The sequence below is a fragment of the Caretta caretta genome, chromosome 18 (assembly GCF_965140235.1).
Source record: "Caretta caretta isolate rCarCar2 chromosome 18, rCarCar1.hap1, whole genome shotgun sequence".
NCBI classification, from domain to species: domain Eukaryota; kingdom Metazoa; phylum Chordata; order Testudines; family Cheloniidae; genus Caretta; species Caretta caretta.
Window position 1 is genome coordinate 21,933,347 of NC_134223.1, and position 17,027 is coordinate 21,950,373.

Here is a 17,027-nt window from a genome sequence, read left to right on the forward strand (position 1 = left end):
CTGGGAAGGGAGCAGGGGCCTGGCTGGGGGTGGGGGGCATCGAGGAAGGAAGCAGGGTCCTGGCTGAGGGGGGTATCTGGGAAGGGAGCAGGGTCCTGGCTGAGGGGGGTATCTGGGAAGGGAGCAGGGGCCTGGCTGAGGGGGGGGATCTGGGAAGGGAGCAGGGGCCTGGCTGGGGGTGGGGGGCATCGAGGAAGGAAGCAGGGGCCTGGCTGAGGGGGGGATCTGGGAAGGGAGCAGGGGCCTGGCTGGGCAGAGGCGATTGGGGGGGTGTCCATGCCATGGGGAAGGAGCAGGAATGAGAGGAGGGGAGGCTTTGACCCTGGGGGCACTGAGATCTGTGTCACTGCCGAGCTTTCCCTTGGTGGGGAGCGGAGGTGGTGGCACCGTTCCCAGGGACAGGCAGTAGTGAGGGGCGCACAGTAGAGAGGGGAATCAAACCAGAGAAGCTGTAGTGCGTACAGCTTCCTGTCCCCTCTGCCCTGCGGGCCCCAAGGCAGAACTCTCATGTGGGACTCACTTCACAGCAGCTTTGGTTAATAATAATAATAATAAAAGCCACCTTTCTTCCCCGTGATTTCAGATCTCATCATAGCGTGCACATACAAATCACTTCCTCCTGTGATGAAATGCAGCCTGCTCTGGGGTGGAACGTGGCAACTGTTTAACAGCTCACAGTGACACTGCACAGTGGTCTAAGACAGGAATTTTGCCTGGGCACTGGAGCCAAAACCTCTACCCCCAATTCATATGTGTGTGGAGTGCATAGCTCAACAAGGCCCTGATCCTGGAGAAAGTAAATAAGGAAGTGTTATTTACTCCTTTTCATAACCCAAGAACTAGGGGTCACCAAATGAAATTAATAGGCAGCAGGTTTAAAACAACAGGATGTATTTTTTCACACAACGCACAGTCAACCTGTGGAACTTTTTGCCAGAGGATGTTGTGAAGGCCAAGACTATAACAGGGTTCAAAAAAAGAACTAGATAAGTTCATGGAGGATGGGTCCACCAATGGCTGTTAGCCAGGATGGAGAGCAATGGGGTCCCTAGCCACTGTTTGCCAGAAGCTGGGAGTGGCTGACAGGGGATGGATCACTTGATGAGTCCCTGTTCTGTTCATTCCCTCTGGGGCACCTGGCATTGGCCACTGTTGGAAGGCAGGATACTGGGCTAGATGGACCTTTGGTCTGACCCAGTCTGGCCATTATGTTCTTATGGATCCTTTGCTGGGACTCTCAGGACTACCACAATACAAAATGTATAACAACACTCTGAAGAAAAGCTCTGGATTGATCTGAACCTGACCTCCGTTTTATCTCTTCAAAACACAGAAACTCCACTGCTCTGATTCTGCCGTGGGAAAATCCCTACTCTAAAGGTGTGGTCTTTAAAAGGGTGGGGGCATGGAGTGATCTCTGAGGTAATAAACAACATGGAATTAGAAAGGCAAACATCACAAAAGCATGGTTGTAAATGAACACACCGTGGCATCCAGATCCTGTGCACCATTTCACAAAAGCCACGAGGTGGTGCTGCTCCAACAGGAACCTACAGAAGGAGAGAGCAAGCAGTTATGAAAGGTGGCATTGCCAGCAACAAGTGTTCCACAATAGGAAGCACTAGTGGGCAGACGAGAAGAGTTACCCCTTGGCACATCTGCTTCAAGGTGGGGATGTGGGGCTGGTTAAATTCTCCTCACACTTGCCCTATTTTAAACCCACACAAAGCACCAGCCTGACAGCTCGGAAGACTGAATTTGCCAAGCTAGCTACAGAGCACAGACAGCAGCAGTGCAAGCTTCCGCCAAGCTGCCTCTTGCCAATGCATCTTACCGCCCAAGCCTTAGTTGGAGAGGCACCAGGAGACGCTGGGCCTCCGATCAGACTGTTGACAAGAGACAATTACAGTGCAGTAGGTGAGGTGGGCAGTTTTCCCCCAGGAAATTGGCTGAAACTCACCAGCTACCAACTGGCTATCAGCTATTTGATCAATATCAGCTTGGACTGGATGTGAATGCATCACCATTGGTCTAGCTTTCATTCCTAATTACCTGAACCAGCCATTCTCCACTTGCTAATTGAAACAGAAGAGTTTTTAATTTGAAGACTCCTCTCAGCTTCCAAATGAGTATTGCATATTTGTTACTATTCTCATTAATGGTGGCAATGACTCCTTACGTCTCCATAGCACCAGAGCTCACAAGCATCCGTCAGCACTCTGCTGACGTGGTATATGAATAAGGATAGTTTCCCTCGCCCCTGGGATGCAGCTGACTCTGGGGTTGAATCCTCATAGCCATTGTGCACCAGTAACTGGACAGGTCTCAGGAGAGAAAGTGAAGAAAAACTGATTCAGTTGAATGTTTGGAGGAATTTGAGATCAGCTGAGTAAACCTGGGGAACAGGGGTATCAGAGGCGGCCCTGTGTTTTAGGTATGGCTTTTGGATGGAAACTTACTTGCTTCTGAGGAATTCTAATGCAATTCACTGCAGCACTGAGGGCATTAGGGCCCTGAGTTTTACACTGCCTCTGAAACCCTGTTGAGCACACACAGCTCAGGGGGCCTGCAGGAAGCTCAGACTGATAGACAATTGAGCAATGGGATCTTCTGCAAAGCGTTAATATGTGAACGGGATCCTGACCTCACCTCACTTATTGTAGAGCCGTCGCTGGGACAATGTCTGTGCAAACCCCTCAAGCATGAAGTGTGTTCCTGTGTGTGACTAGAAAATGACCTGCTGAATTATGCTGCTCTGTCACTTTCAATATGCCACTGGGCTTCATAATCCCAAAAGACTGAGAAAAATGGGGAGGGCTGATCCCTTGCAAGGAGAGGCTGGTCTTTTTCCATCACATGGATTGTCCACTAGATCTGACCTTGGGTGAACCTTGAAGCTTGTTGATGAGATGGAAGGGGCAAGAGGGACAGGACAGGGATATAAAGGAAACATTAATCATGCATTCACATGGCTGTTTGGGTTTAAATTTACACCCTAGGCAACTTTTAGAGGTGCCTTTCCCTAGGAATTGCATACAACATAGAGATAACTCAGTCTGGAGAAAACTGCCTGCCACAGGTAGGAGATTCCTCCTTTCCCCTCTGGAAGAGTCGACAGTGAATTAAATGCATTGATTTTTTCCCCTTTTACTTAGGCTTAGCAAATCCTAACCCCTCTGTTATGCATTTTAGCCCCTGAGGGAGAACGTGAGCATATCAGACAGTCCCCTTCACACCAGGCTGCGTAGAGCACGTCAGCAAATGAGAGACTTCAGTTTTTTAGAACAACATTTCATTGTGCTCTCTGTTATGCCTGCAGAAACAATGTATTCTGAACCCAGCAGCTCTTCCTTATTGGCAATGTTGCCCTGGCTACTGTGTTCACGTCACTCATAATATTCTGGCTGTGCTGAAAGCCTCGGCATTTCTGTCATTCCAGTTTCAAACGCATGAAAAGCAGGAGACAGGCAGAGCAAGGGGACTGAAATTTTATCTACTAACAGGACAAAGCGGATACAACGTTGGAAACTTTGGAAGAAAAGGTAAGAAACTTTGATATTGCCGCTGTGTCTAACTACAATAAAGTGACCATAACAAAAAGATATACCGTTTGCATTTCCTTAAAATGCAAAGGTAGCATTTGCTTACAAAGTCACTTCACTTATTGAAACTAGAGGTACTGGCAGACCCCAGAGAGGCACAGCCCACCTTGTTAACACACATACATGTATCCACATCTGAAACACTGTTTTGATTTCTGAGCTCTATAATAACTTTCAGAACTTGTACTTTTCTGGCTGAGGCTTGCTCATATAAGGACTTAATAGATAATTGCTGGTCTATTTCAAAAGAATGTATTTGAATGGCATCACCATGAAATTGACAAACTGAAAATAGCTGGATTTGATCAACAGGTTAAAGAGAATGCCGTCTTGTTTCTCATATTTTTACTGAAGTGTTTTCATTAGCATAGCATAATAGCAAAATGAATTAACCGCAAACAGTGCTCTTCTTGAATGTGGTCACACGCTGTACGGAGTAAAGAATTTAAACCACAGCTGATTGTTTGAAAAGTTGCATTTTTCCTCTTATACCCGCACCACTTTGCTCTGTTCTGGACAGTACAGTGTTTTTTTAATAAAATATCACTCAGATTAGAGTGGTATAAGAAAACAGGCATGTTTAGAAACCTTCCATCCCCCCACTTTATACACAGTTTGTTTTGTCAGCACCCAAACAACATAGGCTGTGTCATTTTTACTCTCTGGCTGTTTGTTGTGTAATATGCAAAGCCCAGACTGTTAGTTTATTTATTACTGCTCTTTACTAGATCTTGTAAATGTGCAGGTTTCCCTTCCAACACAACTCTTATATTAAAAAAAAAAAATCTAAAAATTCCCCCTGACTCCTGTTACACCTTCTGGAACCCCTGAAATGGGGACAATTCAGAAATGATTTTCAGACTTTCTGTGGTTTCTGACTCTGAACTTTAATATTGTTATTGAGACACAATGTTAATAATTTCCATTTGTTCTTACAAAGCACGCTGTGTGCTCATTGCGCTGCGGACAGCTTGGCATGAAGTCAGTCCTATGAGTCAAATGTGCCACCTATTCTTTGACTCTGTGCGCTATTTCTGGTCACAATGTAGTTTAACTCCTAAATGCTCAAGGAAGTGGTGGCATTCAGCAGCAGCTCACTGCTATCGCAACTGTGCCCTGCAATAATAGTGCAGGACTCTTTAAACAATAAAGAGCGAGAGCACTAGACTTTACAAATATACACAGTAGAAGGACCGGGTCTCTGCCTCCGAGAGCTTACAGTGGGCTCTCAGAGAGACGTGATTCACAGGACAACAGCTAGAACGTGAGAAGGCAGAAGGAGATAGCAGGGCGGTTTTGGGAAGTGAGGACTGGAAGGAGGAATCTGGGGACAGAGAGGGAGAGTACTTGGTGCATGGAAAGTGGAAGGCTGTTTCAGGCACAAAAGCAGTGTGAAAGAAAATGCAGAGCTACATATGGGAGAAAAGGTAGGGAGATGGGCGGGGAAGGGGTATGAGAAGCAGAGAAGATACATTGGAATTGATGGTAGGGAATATTAGAGATTTTACTCAGGCGGTATTGTTTCCTGGGAGGAACCAGTCTCCCCCTCTTTTTTCTTTTCTCAGAGGCCCTAAGCTGGGCCAGCACATCCTTTCACCTGCAGAAGGCTGGACATAGCTCCCCCCGGAACTGCTGCACCAGCCAGCAGGGTGCATTTGAGAGATCTTGGGGGCAGGGGCGCTATCTGGCAGTCTTGCCAGTTCTAACTTCATGGCGAATTAATCAGTTGCTTGCAGTCAGGCGGCGCAGCCCTGCCCAAATGCATGTGATCAGGTCACCCCAGTCCTAGGCCCAATGAGAGAGGAGCAAGTTGGATCAAGTGACCAGAACTGTCCTTTACACCAGCAAAAACAGAGCTGTGGCCAAATTACATCTGTGACCACCACGCCGTCCCTGACACTTCTTCCTGCAGCTGTCCTACCCTTTACATGCAATCGGTGGCCATCAGATCATGTAGCTGCCCTGTCCCTCATATGCTATCAATGACCAGCAGAGTCTTGATCTGTCTAGCATGTGGCACCCTCCAAGGTCAGGCTCCTCTATTGTGACTCACCAGAATAGCTGCTTTTTAACTGCACCACATGCACCATATCCTGAATTAGATGTTGAATCCCTCTGCCTACTTGTGTCGTTTTCCTCCAGATGTCCGGTGGGATTTTCTCGCCTTTGGAAAACCTCTGCAACCTGGATAATGCCAACTGCCACCCCCTGGTGTGTTTCCTGTGCCATGAGCAGTATGAGCATCCCTGCCTCCTGGACTGTTACCACAACTTCTGTGCCAGCTGCCTGCGAGGCCGGGCAATAGACAGCCGCCTCACCTGCCCTCTCTGTGGGTAAGAACTTCAAAGCAGTGCCCACCCATAACACAGAAAGATGGTGACTTACCAGTGAAAGCTATCCCAGGCCTGGCCAGGTGCCCATGCTCTGCAATAGCCCCACAGACACACAGGTGTCGAGCATGCTGACAAACATACCAAACACGCATTTCACACGTGGATGTCTGAGTTAGAGGGTCCAGCTCTGCCCATCAGCAAATGCCCAATGCAGCTAGCCATGTGCAGCATTAGGCAGCTAAGTCTGAAATTGAGGCCCAAGGAGAAACAGTCGCATTTCTTCTCTTATGCTCCTTGGGCTGAAGGCCTGCTCGGTGCTCTGTTGAGATATGTTATTGAAATTAGCTTATGTACATTGGTTTTGTGCTCAAAACCTGGCACGGGAGCAGGGAACATATCTGACATGAAGAGGGTTCTAAGCTTGATATATTTGAATGTGTGGCAGTTCCCCTTGAACATGACTCTCCAAGGGTGAATGGGAGTCATTCCGTTAACGTCACTGAGAGTTGGGCCAGACCTCAACCTAATGCCTTTTGTGATAGCTTGGATAAGGATGTGGGCTGGGCTGCACATGAACCAGCACTGAAATAGCCTAACTGGTTTTCATTCACACCTTCTGTTATGTCAGTGCCAGCCTGCGTGTAGACACTGGTTGTGGAATGAAAGTGTCTTATTTAGATTTAATTTAAACTGATTCTTTACTGACAACCTATGCTGAATAGAGACACTCATACTCCACAAGAAGAGTGGCCACACACAAGCTTGCACTGATATAACAAGAATTAAACCGATGTCGTTATTTTGGTGCTAAGTTGTACCTAGACTGCCTCTATGATGATAGGCTGTTAGAGTCTGATCCAAAGACAATGGAGGCCAAGTGGAGCCTTCCATGGACTTCAGTGGGCCTTGGATTAAGGTCATTAGTTCATAACAGATGCAGGGTGTAACACAGGAGCATCTCTACTCTTCCTCAAGAGACTTCCTCAAGCACAGGACCAGCATTTGCAGTCTTTGTGTTTGGCACTTGCCCCTTTAGGCTCTTCAGTTTTCACCGTAAGCTGCAGTGAGGCTCAGCACCACTACTGGTAAGTAAGCACTCTGTGCTGGGCTCTAGGCCCAACTGACTTTGGAACAAGAATTCTTAGTGTGTTCACTAAAGGCCAAATTCAGCCCTCATTCACCCAGTCCAGCCCTGCCCCGCCCCTTCAGGAGATTAGATGGGGGTAACCAAATATAACATCCCTTTCTTCCCCCTCCAATTACAAGACATTTTGGGCCAAATCCTGCCCTGAACCAAAATGTCTTTTGCAGTTGGAACAAAAAGAAATTGCGTTTTACATTTTAATACAATATTAATGTGCTGAACTGTGTGTTTCTGAGCATTGTGGTTGTATGGATATTACGATATGCTACAGATTATGTCCTGTTTTTTTCTGGAGCATATTGTACATCTTCAGTTATGTTGTATTTGTTTTCATTTTTATTCCTTTCAAGAATCTCATATTAATGTAAGTGAAGCCAGGAATTATTTGAAGTAGTAAAACAACAAGGAGTCCAGTGGCACTTAAAGACTAACAGATTTATTTGGACATAAGCTTTTGTGGGTAAAAAAAACACTTCTTCAGATGCATCTTCAGAATGCCTCTTACCCACAAAAGCATATGCCCACATAAATCTGTTAGTCTTTAAGTGCCACTGGACTCCTTGTTGTTTTTGTGGATACAGACTAACACGGCTACCCCCTGATATTTAAGTACTTTCTCTCTGGCTTCTTCTATAGGTTCCTATTACTGTACATACAGATACTTTCATCAGCTCTTAGCTGTGAATGATGCAGTTTGCTCCTTGCTATTAAACAATACCGTAAATGTGGAGTGTTCGTGCTTTCCGCTCTGATGTGGACAGTCCTGTTTGAAGAAGGTCATTTCTATCACCGTATTAGTAACAATAACATCCACTTATAATTTGGGGTGTATTACATTCTATACAAACCAAGTTCATCTACATGAAACTTGAGTGCTTCAGATTCTCAAGAACACATTGCTGATGATAGCAAACATGGTGGAAAATTTACCATTGGACGTGGAATGCTACAATACACCTCTGCTTTTCTGTAGTACGCTCTAATGATCAGGGAATCTGCTTTCACTTCACAGGCATGAATTGACAACACTGTGCAGGACTTTGTATTCCAAAAAAGGAATGAGAATAGTAGGGGTGTTGATTGTCGTTTATTCTAGTGAATAGGATGTGTATCAGGCTGACTATAGTTGCCAAAGACATTTGAGTCTAATGGAGGGCTGGTAGAGGCAGAACTGAATCCGAGCTGTGTTCTGGAATGTGAAGTTAGAACTATCCACAAAGCATGGGAGGGGGTTAACATTGTACCTGATTAGATTTCACCTTTAATGTATACAGATCTCTCTGTATAGTTTGTCCTTAGGGGAAATGGAGATTTGATGAGCATCCAGTGAGCTGCTCATTTATGCCTGTTCTTTTTAGATGAACACAAATTACAAATATTAAAATAAATCCCATGAGCGTTTTGTTTTTTGTTTAAATCAGCATGGGAAAGACTTCAAGCAATACCTGTCTGCATACAAATTGTGTGGCTAGGCCACAGCCTGAAAAACAATTGTGTCTATTCACAACTCTTGTTTTTAATTACAAGCAGTTAAAAACAATCACATTTCTGTGAAAATTAATTAAAGTAAAGCTCTAGGTACCGAGCAGGCCCTATCACCATTGTATCTGGGCAACTGACAATCTCTAACGTTGTTATCCTAAAAGCAGACCTGGGAGGCAGGGCAGGGCTATTACCCCATTGTACAGATGGGAACTGAAGCACAGAGAGTCTAAGTGACTTGTCCAGGGTCACAAAGGGAGTCTGTGGCAGAGCAGGGAATTGATCCCAGGGATCTTGAGTTCCAAGTACTGAGCCAGCCTTCCTCTCACTGATGAGGGTAACATTTTCAAAGCACCTTAGTTATTTAGGAACCTGAGCCCCGTTAACTTGCACTGAGATTTAGGCTTCAAGTCACTTAGGCACTTATGATTTTTTTCCCCTGGATCTCAGACTTGTAAAATACGCATGCCCAGTGGGGGTCAGGCTGCCTAGTGGTAAAGCCCCAGGAAAGCTGGAGAAGCTGTATCTAGCTCTGCTCTTATACATGGCCTGTCAGCGCCGCATTTGAGTGCTTCGTTGTCAAGCTGCCTTTGTGCCTATGAAATACGAGATTCTAATCACAATGGTTTCAGGTGTGAACAGCTGCAGAACACACAAGTTCTACTTATAACTCCACAAGAATTCAGAAGAGCTCACTCCCCTGCCAGGGCAGACCAGCAATGGGAGAAGCACAGTGAGTGTCTCCCACTCTATCCTGGACAAGTGATCACCCTGGGGAGAAGCAGAATCACTGCAGCCCTAAGGCCTGATCTGGCAGGGGCTGAGCTTTCTGGCCCCTATCCAGCAAAGCACTTAAGCATGTGAGTAACTCTAGGCTTTGAATAGCCCCACTGGAGTCAATGCTCAGCACCTAGCAGGACTGAGCCCCTAGGTAGGTGGATTCCCCTAGCCAAAAAATGACTCCTGGCACTTACTGTCTGAGCTCTGGGGGAAAGAGAGCTGGGTGACACCAGATAGGTTTGTTGCACGCTTAGGGATTTATTTTTAAATTTAAAAATAGAAAATACCACACAAAAAACTGTGTTGGGATTTTTTAACTGTTATACAAAATTGTGTATCTTAAAGAGGTGTTGGCCCTTCCTGGAAATCTTTGGAAACAGTTCTGGCTAGGACAGTTCTGTCTCCATGACCTAGAATTTTGCTCTCTCTTCCCCCCCCCCCCCCCGACATGTGGTTATCTACTAAAGACAACTGTGTGCAGAGAGAGCCTCCATCTCTTCCAGTTGCATCTGCGAAAAGTTGTTCATGCTGTCTGAGATGGCACAGTTATCGTGCTGAAGTTGGTTCAGACAACGGTTTAGCTTGGAGCCGTTTATGGCAAATTATCCATGATTTAACATCAACCCGTAAACTCTCCAAAACTTGCCCCCCAAAACCAACAAAAGCATCAACAGTAAAGGAAAAGTATCAAAGTACCAGGCACGGTGTGGCTATATTTCTGGAATAACTCATATGGATGTTGCGACTTAAAGCAGTTCAATGGAACTCTTGCTCAGAGCCAAGTGAGACCAAACAAATGTTATTTTTAGGTATTCACCTCTGGCTGTTGTTTGTTGGGTGCATCTCAGGCACTTTGAAGGGGCTGTTCAGATATCATTAGCATGAAATCAGAGGTTATATAAAAAAAGATCAAGGAATTACATATTTTTAAATTATTTAATTAAAACAGATCAGCTGGAGTAAACATTCATTCTTTTCTGCAGAAAACAGCACTTTCCAATCAGTTTGTCATGCAAACTCCCCACTGATATGGGCTAAATATGAACACTGTTAGATTAGGGAAAGTCAGTTCTAGTCCTGGGAGCAAATGTGACAGTGCAAAGAGACCACAGGCATTACACACAACCATGTATGTAGAAAACAAAACAAGGGGGGGCATGCTAGGGCTGAGGCTCTCTGGCGAGGAAGCTAGAGCTGCCCCACTCCCCACGCTGTGCTGGGTATACAGAGAGGCCTTTAGGCAGCAGAGCTGCCAGTCTGGAACCCTTCATTAGCAGGATGGGCATTTTTTAAGGTGTCCATGGCAGTGTTTTCGGGTTGCTAATATTAGCCCCCTTCAGAATGCCCGAGTTCACCAGGAGCTCCCCTATCTTTAGGAAGCTAGGGCTAGATTTCCCAGAGTATTGAGGTGCCTGAAGATGCAGGCAAACTCTGCGTGGGGTTCACTAAAGCACAGATGTTCCAGCTCCAGAGCAGCAGCATTGCCACTGACAGATGGAAGAGGAGGGAATAGACGAGGAGCCGTGCTGATGCCTTTGCTCCTGGAGGGAGAAGGGCAGGTTTTCCAACCAGGACCCCTCTCCCAGGTAAGTTATCCAGAAGTCACGCAACAGCCTCAGCTCTAGCTGTAGGTCAGGGACGCCAGGCTCCATAGCCACAATCAGCTGCCCAGGTATCCCCCAGGAGCTGCACTTCTGGGAGGATTTGATTTCATGGTTTTGATACCCCACACGGCTGGACTCACCTGCTCTGCTGTATTCTGCACATCTCTGACTGGCGCTTGGGCCCAGCTCTGCAGCCAGGCTCAGTAACAGTCACTGGCAAGGCACTGCAGAGGGGAACAGGGCAATTTCTCACTCTCTTGGTAGCATGAATGGAGCCCCAATGAGCTATCACTTCCTCCCTGATCACCATCAATCTAATATTTCAGCAAAGCAAACAGATACTGTGACTCTGAGCAGAGCAGGTATTTGGCATTGGATCACATTCTGACTTGTTTTCTGGTTTATAACATTTCTCTCACTAGAAAGTCTTGTGCGTGTTCTGCACTGGGATATTTTTAAATAGCCCTTCTCCCTACTCCTCATTATAAGATGCAATCTCTCCCCAAGCATGAATAGTAGGTATTATATGCATCCATAAGCTACTGTCTCATTGGGGAAGGAGGCTTTTAGCAGCTTTTGCAGAGTCAGCCGTGAGCACCTTAATTGGGATGCCATCAGATGTCTCCCAAGAAGCCAGTTCTGCCTAATGGCAGTGAACAGCAATGACAACTGCTTAATTAGACCAGCAGTGGCATGGGTCTGCTTAGTAGGGACTCAGTGCTTTAGCCCCAAGGTAGAATGGTGGAGCAGCAGGGGTGAAATGCAGAGGTCTTGTCTTTATACAGAAGTTGCCCAGTGAAGATGAAAAGGAAGAAGAATTGTAGATGCAATGAAGCTGCCATACAGTGTGTCCCCTTCACTCAGGCAGAGTCTGAATCTTGTTGGACTGTTTTTAATGGTACCCTCTTGTGCATCAGCGGCCTGCCTTTTCCTCAAACTCCCACACAGACCCAAATTCTCATGCTTACAGCTGCAATTGCTAGACAATTGTCAGCCTGTAAAACCCCTTTAACCCATGCCCCACCTGTCACATGCTACGTCCTAGCCAGGTGCTCACAGCCAACCCGCTCTCCATCTCCCAGCAGGCTGCAGAGCACAGGCCTCTGGAGAGAACACTGGCCTGGCCGTCAGCATCAGGCTCTCAAGACAGCAGGACTGGAGAAGTGACTCCCCTGTGGTCCACAGCCCAACAGGCAGGTTTTATTAACTACCTCTGTCAAGCAGCACAGCAGCCGAGCCCTGGCAACAAGAACTTTACCTGCATTACCGCAGCAGGAGCCCCGTCTTGGGGGCCGAGCTGCCCCAATTAAACTCACCGGAGTCATGGCCAGAACCCTTTTCAGCTTCACACAGCTTGCCTGGTGCTAGGGATTTGACAGAGACGGGGACTGAGCGATGCAGTGTTTAATTCTGCTTTACTACTCTCCGAATTCCCTCCTGATCTGTTGTAATAAGAAGTTACTAGGGCTGGGAATCAATTCAGGTGGACGTTAAAATGCCACAGCATACACACAAACCCTTTCTAAATTCTCCCTACCCAGTGTTTCCAGCCCTTTCTCGGCCCAGCCCTCCCCACTCACACAGAGTCCAAGGGCATAAAATCATAGAATATCAGGGTTGGAAGGGACCTCAGGAGGTCATCTAGTCCAACCCCCTGCTCAAAGCAGGGCCAATCCCCAACTAAATCATCCCAGCCAGGGCTTTGTCAAGCCTGACCTTGAAAACCTTTAAGGAAGGAGATTCCACCACCTCCCTAGGTAACGCATTCCAGTACATCTGGTTGGCTAGATCGCTACCTCTCTCTCGTGCTCTCTCTGGAACATAATACACATGCACATTTCTGCTGCAGTTTTCACAGGATTCTGCATTTGGTTTAAAACTCAGTATCTCTGAGTGCTTTATGCCCAGTACTCGGAGGGCTGCAGAGCACAGCGGGCAATGCAAGATGCCACTGTATGCAGCCCCGCCCTGCAGCAGGAGAACAAACCAATTGCCTGGGAGGTAAGCTATCTGGCTGGTATTAGTACAATACATTTCTCTCCATCAAATACAGCCTTGCAGTGCCAGAATATTAATAGACAAAGACAACAGACAAGCCCCCTGCAAGACATTCCTGGGCTAATAGGTCTTTTCCATTGGTAACTTGGTGCACCCGAACGTGGCCATGTTTGATGAAGCCGGGCAATGATGAACCACTGCCAGCTGCAGTGAGACCTTTAGTCCCATGATTCGTTTGCTGGGAGATGCAGCCCAGAGCGATGAAACCCAATCCTGCACAGGTGACTGGTGGGTGAATCATCATTTCAATCCGACTCAATGCGCTCATTGTCCAGGGGAATGAGACTTCAAAGTTCCTGTCATCTCTGCAAACCTGCGTTTTGAGACACACACTCAAGAAGTGGCCGTGGCTTGGTGTCTGGTTGCGCTGTCGTCATACTGTTTGGGTCCTGGGTTTTACTGGAAGTGTCAAAGTGGCTACAGTAAAGATTTCCACGATGCTTTTAAAGGAAATGGATGAATATATGTAAGGGTGATTCCTTTCTCTAGCGTTCACGGGGAGCTGCAATTTGCCAGGAATTGTGTACAGTCTGAGCTTAACTGTGAGTGACATTTCTCAGGGTCCGCACTGATAGTATCTTCACTGATGACCCTTCATTTTTAACTATTTTGCTAAAGCAAGTCAGTGTAGTCAATGCCAGGGGAGGTGAGCCCTGGCCCTTGCAGACGGTGCTTGAATTCTGGCACAGCTTTTCTGACCTTTCACTCAGACTAATTGTGCGTTCACCAAATTGGAAGTATTTCACTAACATTATTTGATTACTTTTAATGCGGCACTCTTGCTTTTAAGGGTTTCAACAAAGCCTGTGTGTGTATATGTGAGGGGACTCAGGCAGTGTCCGAGAGGGATTTCATGCAGGGATTTTGGCTTTGGACAATTTCTGTCCTCTCGGAATTCTGTTTACTGTTATTTTGGGAAAGCTGTTTGGAGGGTTGTTAGGGGAGGGGCTTCCATGGTCACCTGCTTCCCATGGGTTAAAGCTCCTTTCTGAGGAAGTCACCGCATGGCTTATTTTGATGTTGTTAATATTCCCATTCTGGATTATTATTGCTCCGCGAGATTATTCAGATGTAGCACTGTTAGTCTGCTCATTTCTCTGCGCAATTAGATGCTCGCAGTAGCTAAGGGAATCTGGGCAGCAATGTCCAGTGCGAAACAAATGCTGCAAGACTTGTGAAAATGAAAGAACCATTTCAGGCAGGAGCAATTCCTTACCGGAAGTCGATATTCTGGACACAGCCAATGGGTAGAGCCACATGCAGGCAAACTGAATTTAAAGATTCAGCGTAAACAGGAAAGTATCGAAGGGGCAACACACTAGGATCTCACACCCTGGAATTCATCAAGCATGGCTATTCCAAGACTGAAATGACCCTTGCAGCATCCTGTGGAATGAATCACACAAAGTTTTGATTAGAAAGACCCTGGAACTCAGGCTGTTCATTTGCAAATGCTAACGTTAAATGGCCATTCTCAGCATGTCCCATGCTGTAAACTCCTAGAAGCCAAGCAGAAATGTGTGGCATGCTGCTAACGTGGCATGTAGAGGTTTTGACAAACCTTAAGAGTTCAGCATGCTCTTTGGGAAGAGCCAGGGCTGTAAACATGGCAGAGAATTAAGATTGTTAAATGCTGTACCTTAATGAAAACATTTGCAGCAAAAAGGAAATGCTCATGGAGTATGTCGCAAGACAGAATTCAGCTCTAATGAAAACACAAAGATCTGAACTGTGTTATGGAAAACAGTGCAATTTATGTCCAGAAATTCCAGATGCACAAAGGAAAAAAAGTCTGATCCTGTGTGACTGCCCTGCAGTTTGCCTTATATCTGGGGTCATTAAGGATCACATGGTATCTTTTCACTCCAGTCCCAGGAGAGTTATTTTCCTTTAACATTAAGTTGTTTGAACGTAGAGAAATATTTTCTTGCCATTGTCAGGGCTCATGGGCCTACCCTGTCTGTTTTGTCCTCCTCAGTCATCAGTCCATAGTGAAAGGAAACAATGGGCTCCCTCCTGTCGACAGGCTTCTGAAGTTCCTGGTGGATAGCTCTGCAGACTGCGAGGAGGAAGTTCAGTGTGCAAACTGTGACCAGGAGTGCAAGAAACAGGTAAGACACAGTAGCTGGTTATGTCTCCAGCTCCATTGCTCTGCCTCACACATTGCAGAAGGCAAAGGAGTACACAGCCCCTCCCCAAAGTCCTTCCAGGCTATGGCCAACACTTCCAAATTTAGGCCCCACATACATATTTAGGTGCCTATGCGAATGGTCTGTTATTCAGAACCGCTGAGTTTTTCCAGCCACATCCTTGTTGCTTGGAGGGTCCTTTTATCATCTTCCCGAGTAGACTGTGTGTGGGTCTTGAACAGTGTTGGCATCACATTCTAAAGCCAAGCCGCAACCAGCCTAGGAGTAAGTACAGCATGGCATATGGATTAGTAACTGGTTAAAAGATGGGAAACAAGAGGTAGGAATAAATAGTCAGTTTTCAGACTGAAGAGCGGTAAATAGTGGTGTCCCCCAGGGGTCTGTACTGGGACCAGTGTTGTTTGACATATTCGTAAATGATCTGGAAAAAGGATAAACGGTGATGTGGCAAAATTTGCAGACAATTCAAAATTACTCAAGAAAGTTAAGTCCAAAGCTAACTGTGAAAAGTTGCAAAGGGATCTCACAAAACAGAGTTACTGGGCTACAAAGTGGCAGATAAAATTCAATGTTGATAAATGCAAAGTAATACACAATGGAAAACATAATCCCAACTCTATATGCAAAATGATGGGGTCTAAATTAGCTGTTAGCACTCAAGGAAGAGATCTTGGAGTCATTGTGGGGAGTTCTCTGAAAACATCTGCTCAATGTGCAGCAGCAGTCAAAAAAATCGAACAGAATGTTACGAACCATTAGGGAAGGGATAGATAAGACAGAAAATACCATAATGCCACCATATAAATCTAGGGTATGCCCACACCTTGAATACTACATGCATGCTGGTTGCCTCATCTCAAAAAGTGATATATTAGAATTGGAAAAGTTACCGAGAAGGGCAACAAAAATGATGAGGGGTATGAAACATCTTCCATATGAGGAGGGATTAAAAAGACTAGGACTTCTCATCTTGGTAGTACGATGACTAAGGGACGATATGACAGAGGGCTATTAAATCATGATGGGTGTGGAGAAAGAGAACAAGGAAGTCTTAGTTACCCCTTCACATAACACAAGAACCAGTGGTCACCTGATTAAATTAATAGGTGGCAGGATTAAAACAAACACAAAGAAGTATTTCTTCACGCAATGCCCAGTTAGCCTGTGGAACTTGTTACTGGGGATGTTGTGAAGGCCAAAACTACAACTGTGTCCAAAAAAAGAACTACATCAGTTCATGGAGGATACATCCATCAATGGCTATTAACCAAGGTGGTCAGGAATGCAACCCCATGCTCTGGGTGTCCTAAGTCTTTAACTGCCAGAAGCAAGGACCGGACTACAGGACATCTCATATCAGCAAATGATAATTGCTCCATTCTCTCAGAAGCATCTGGCATTGGCCACTGTCAGAAGACAAGACACTGGTCTAGATGGACCATTGGTCTGACCCAGTCTGGCCGTTCTTATGTAAAGGGTTCTGTGTCATCCTGCCAATCTCCTTAGCCCTGGTGTGGATGAGAGGACTGTGCAGTTCCAATCGACCATTCAGTCCTTGGCCTCTCTGCTGAGACTGCCAACGAGGAGGCCCATTAGTGCCAATCGTGGCAGTGGGATTTTGTGCGATGTGGACACCTATCTGCTCAGAACTGTACAGAGACTACCTTCTGCCTTCATACCCAGCAGCTGGCATTCCTGGCCTAGATCAGATCATAGCCGGGAGCTGGAACGGAAAGGCCTTTTCTTCTCCCAGTCCCCTGCACTAGCCAGACAAAAATATATGTCCAAAAGGATTAGGCAGAGAGAGAAAAAAACACACATGCTGCCCTGCAATTTCTCGTAAGACAGCGCTACGCTTAGGGGTTATCTGTCTA

At 46.1% G+C, this 17,027-nt stretch overlaps 2 protein-coding genes across 9 annotated transcripts in view; one reads left to right on the forward strand and one right to left on the reverse strand.

Annotated features, from left to right (window-relative positions):
* Positions 1 to 278: 278 nt before the first annotated feature.
* Positions 279 to 17,027, forward strand: part of RNF207 (ring finger protein 207) — a 37,719-nt gene continuing 20,970 nt past the window's right edge. Inside the window, exons 1-4 of one of the 2 annotated variants that reach the window (XM_048825287.2) lie at positions 279 to 796; positions 3,440 to 3,542; positions 5,745 to 5,935; positions 14,982 to 15,114. In XM_048825287.2, coding sequence (XP_048681244.1) covers positions 5,745 to 5,935; positions 14,982 to 15,114 — 324 coding nt within the window. In that variant the 5' untranslated portion in view covers positions 279 to 796; positions 3,440 to 3,542. Of the gene's footprint in view, positions 797 to 1,548; positions 3,543 to 5,744; positions 5,936 to 14,981; positions 15,115 to 17,027 lie in introns of those variants that run through there. The other variant, XM_048825289.2, reaches the window with a different exon arrangement.
* ICMT (isoprenylcysteine carboxyl methyltransferase) overlaps positions 1,434 to 17,027 on the reverse strand; it is a 46,898-nt gene continuing 31,304 nt past the window's right edge. For 3 of the 7 annotated variants that reach the window (XR_012665393.1, XR_007353334.2, XR_012665390.1), the window contains one exon: positions 10,264 to 15,411. The gene's annotated coding sequence lies outside the window, so the exon portion shown is untranslated. Of the gene's footprint in view, positions 1,551 to 10,263; positions 15,412 to 17,027 lie in introns of those variants that run through there. The other 4 variants (XR_012665391.1, XR_012665394.1, XR_012665392.1 and 1 more) reach the window with 4 other exon arrangements.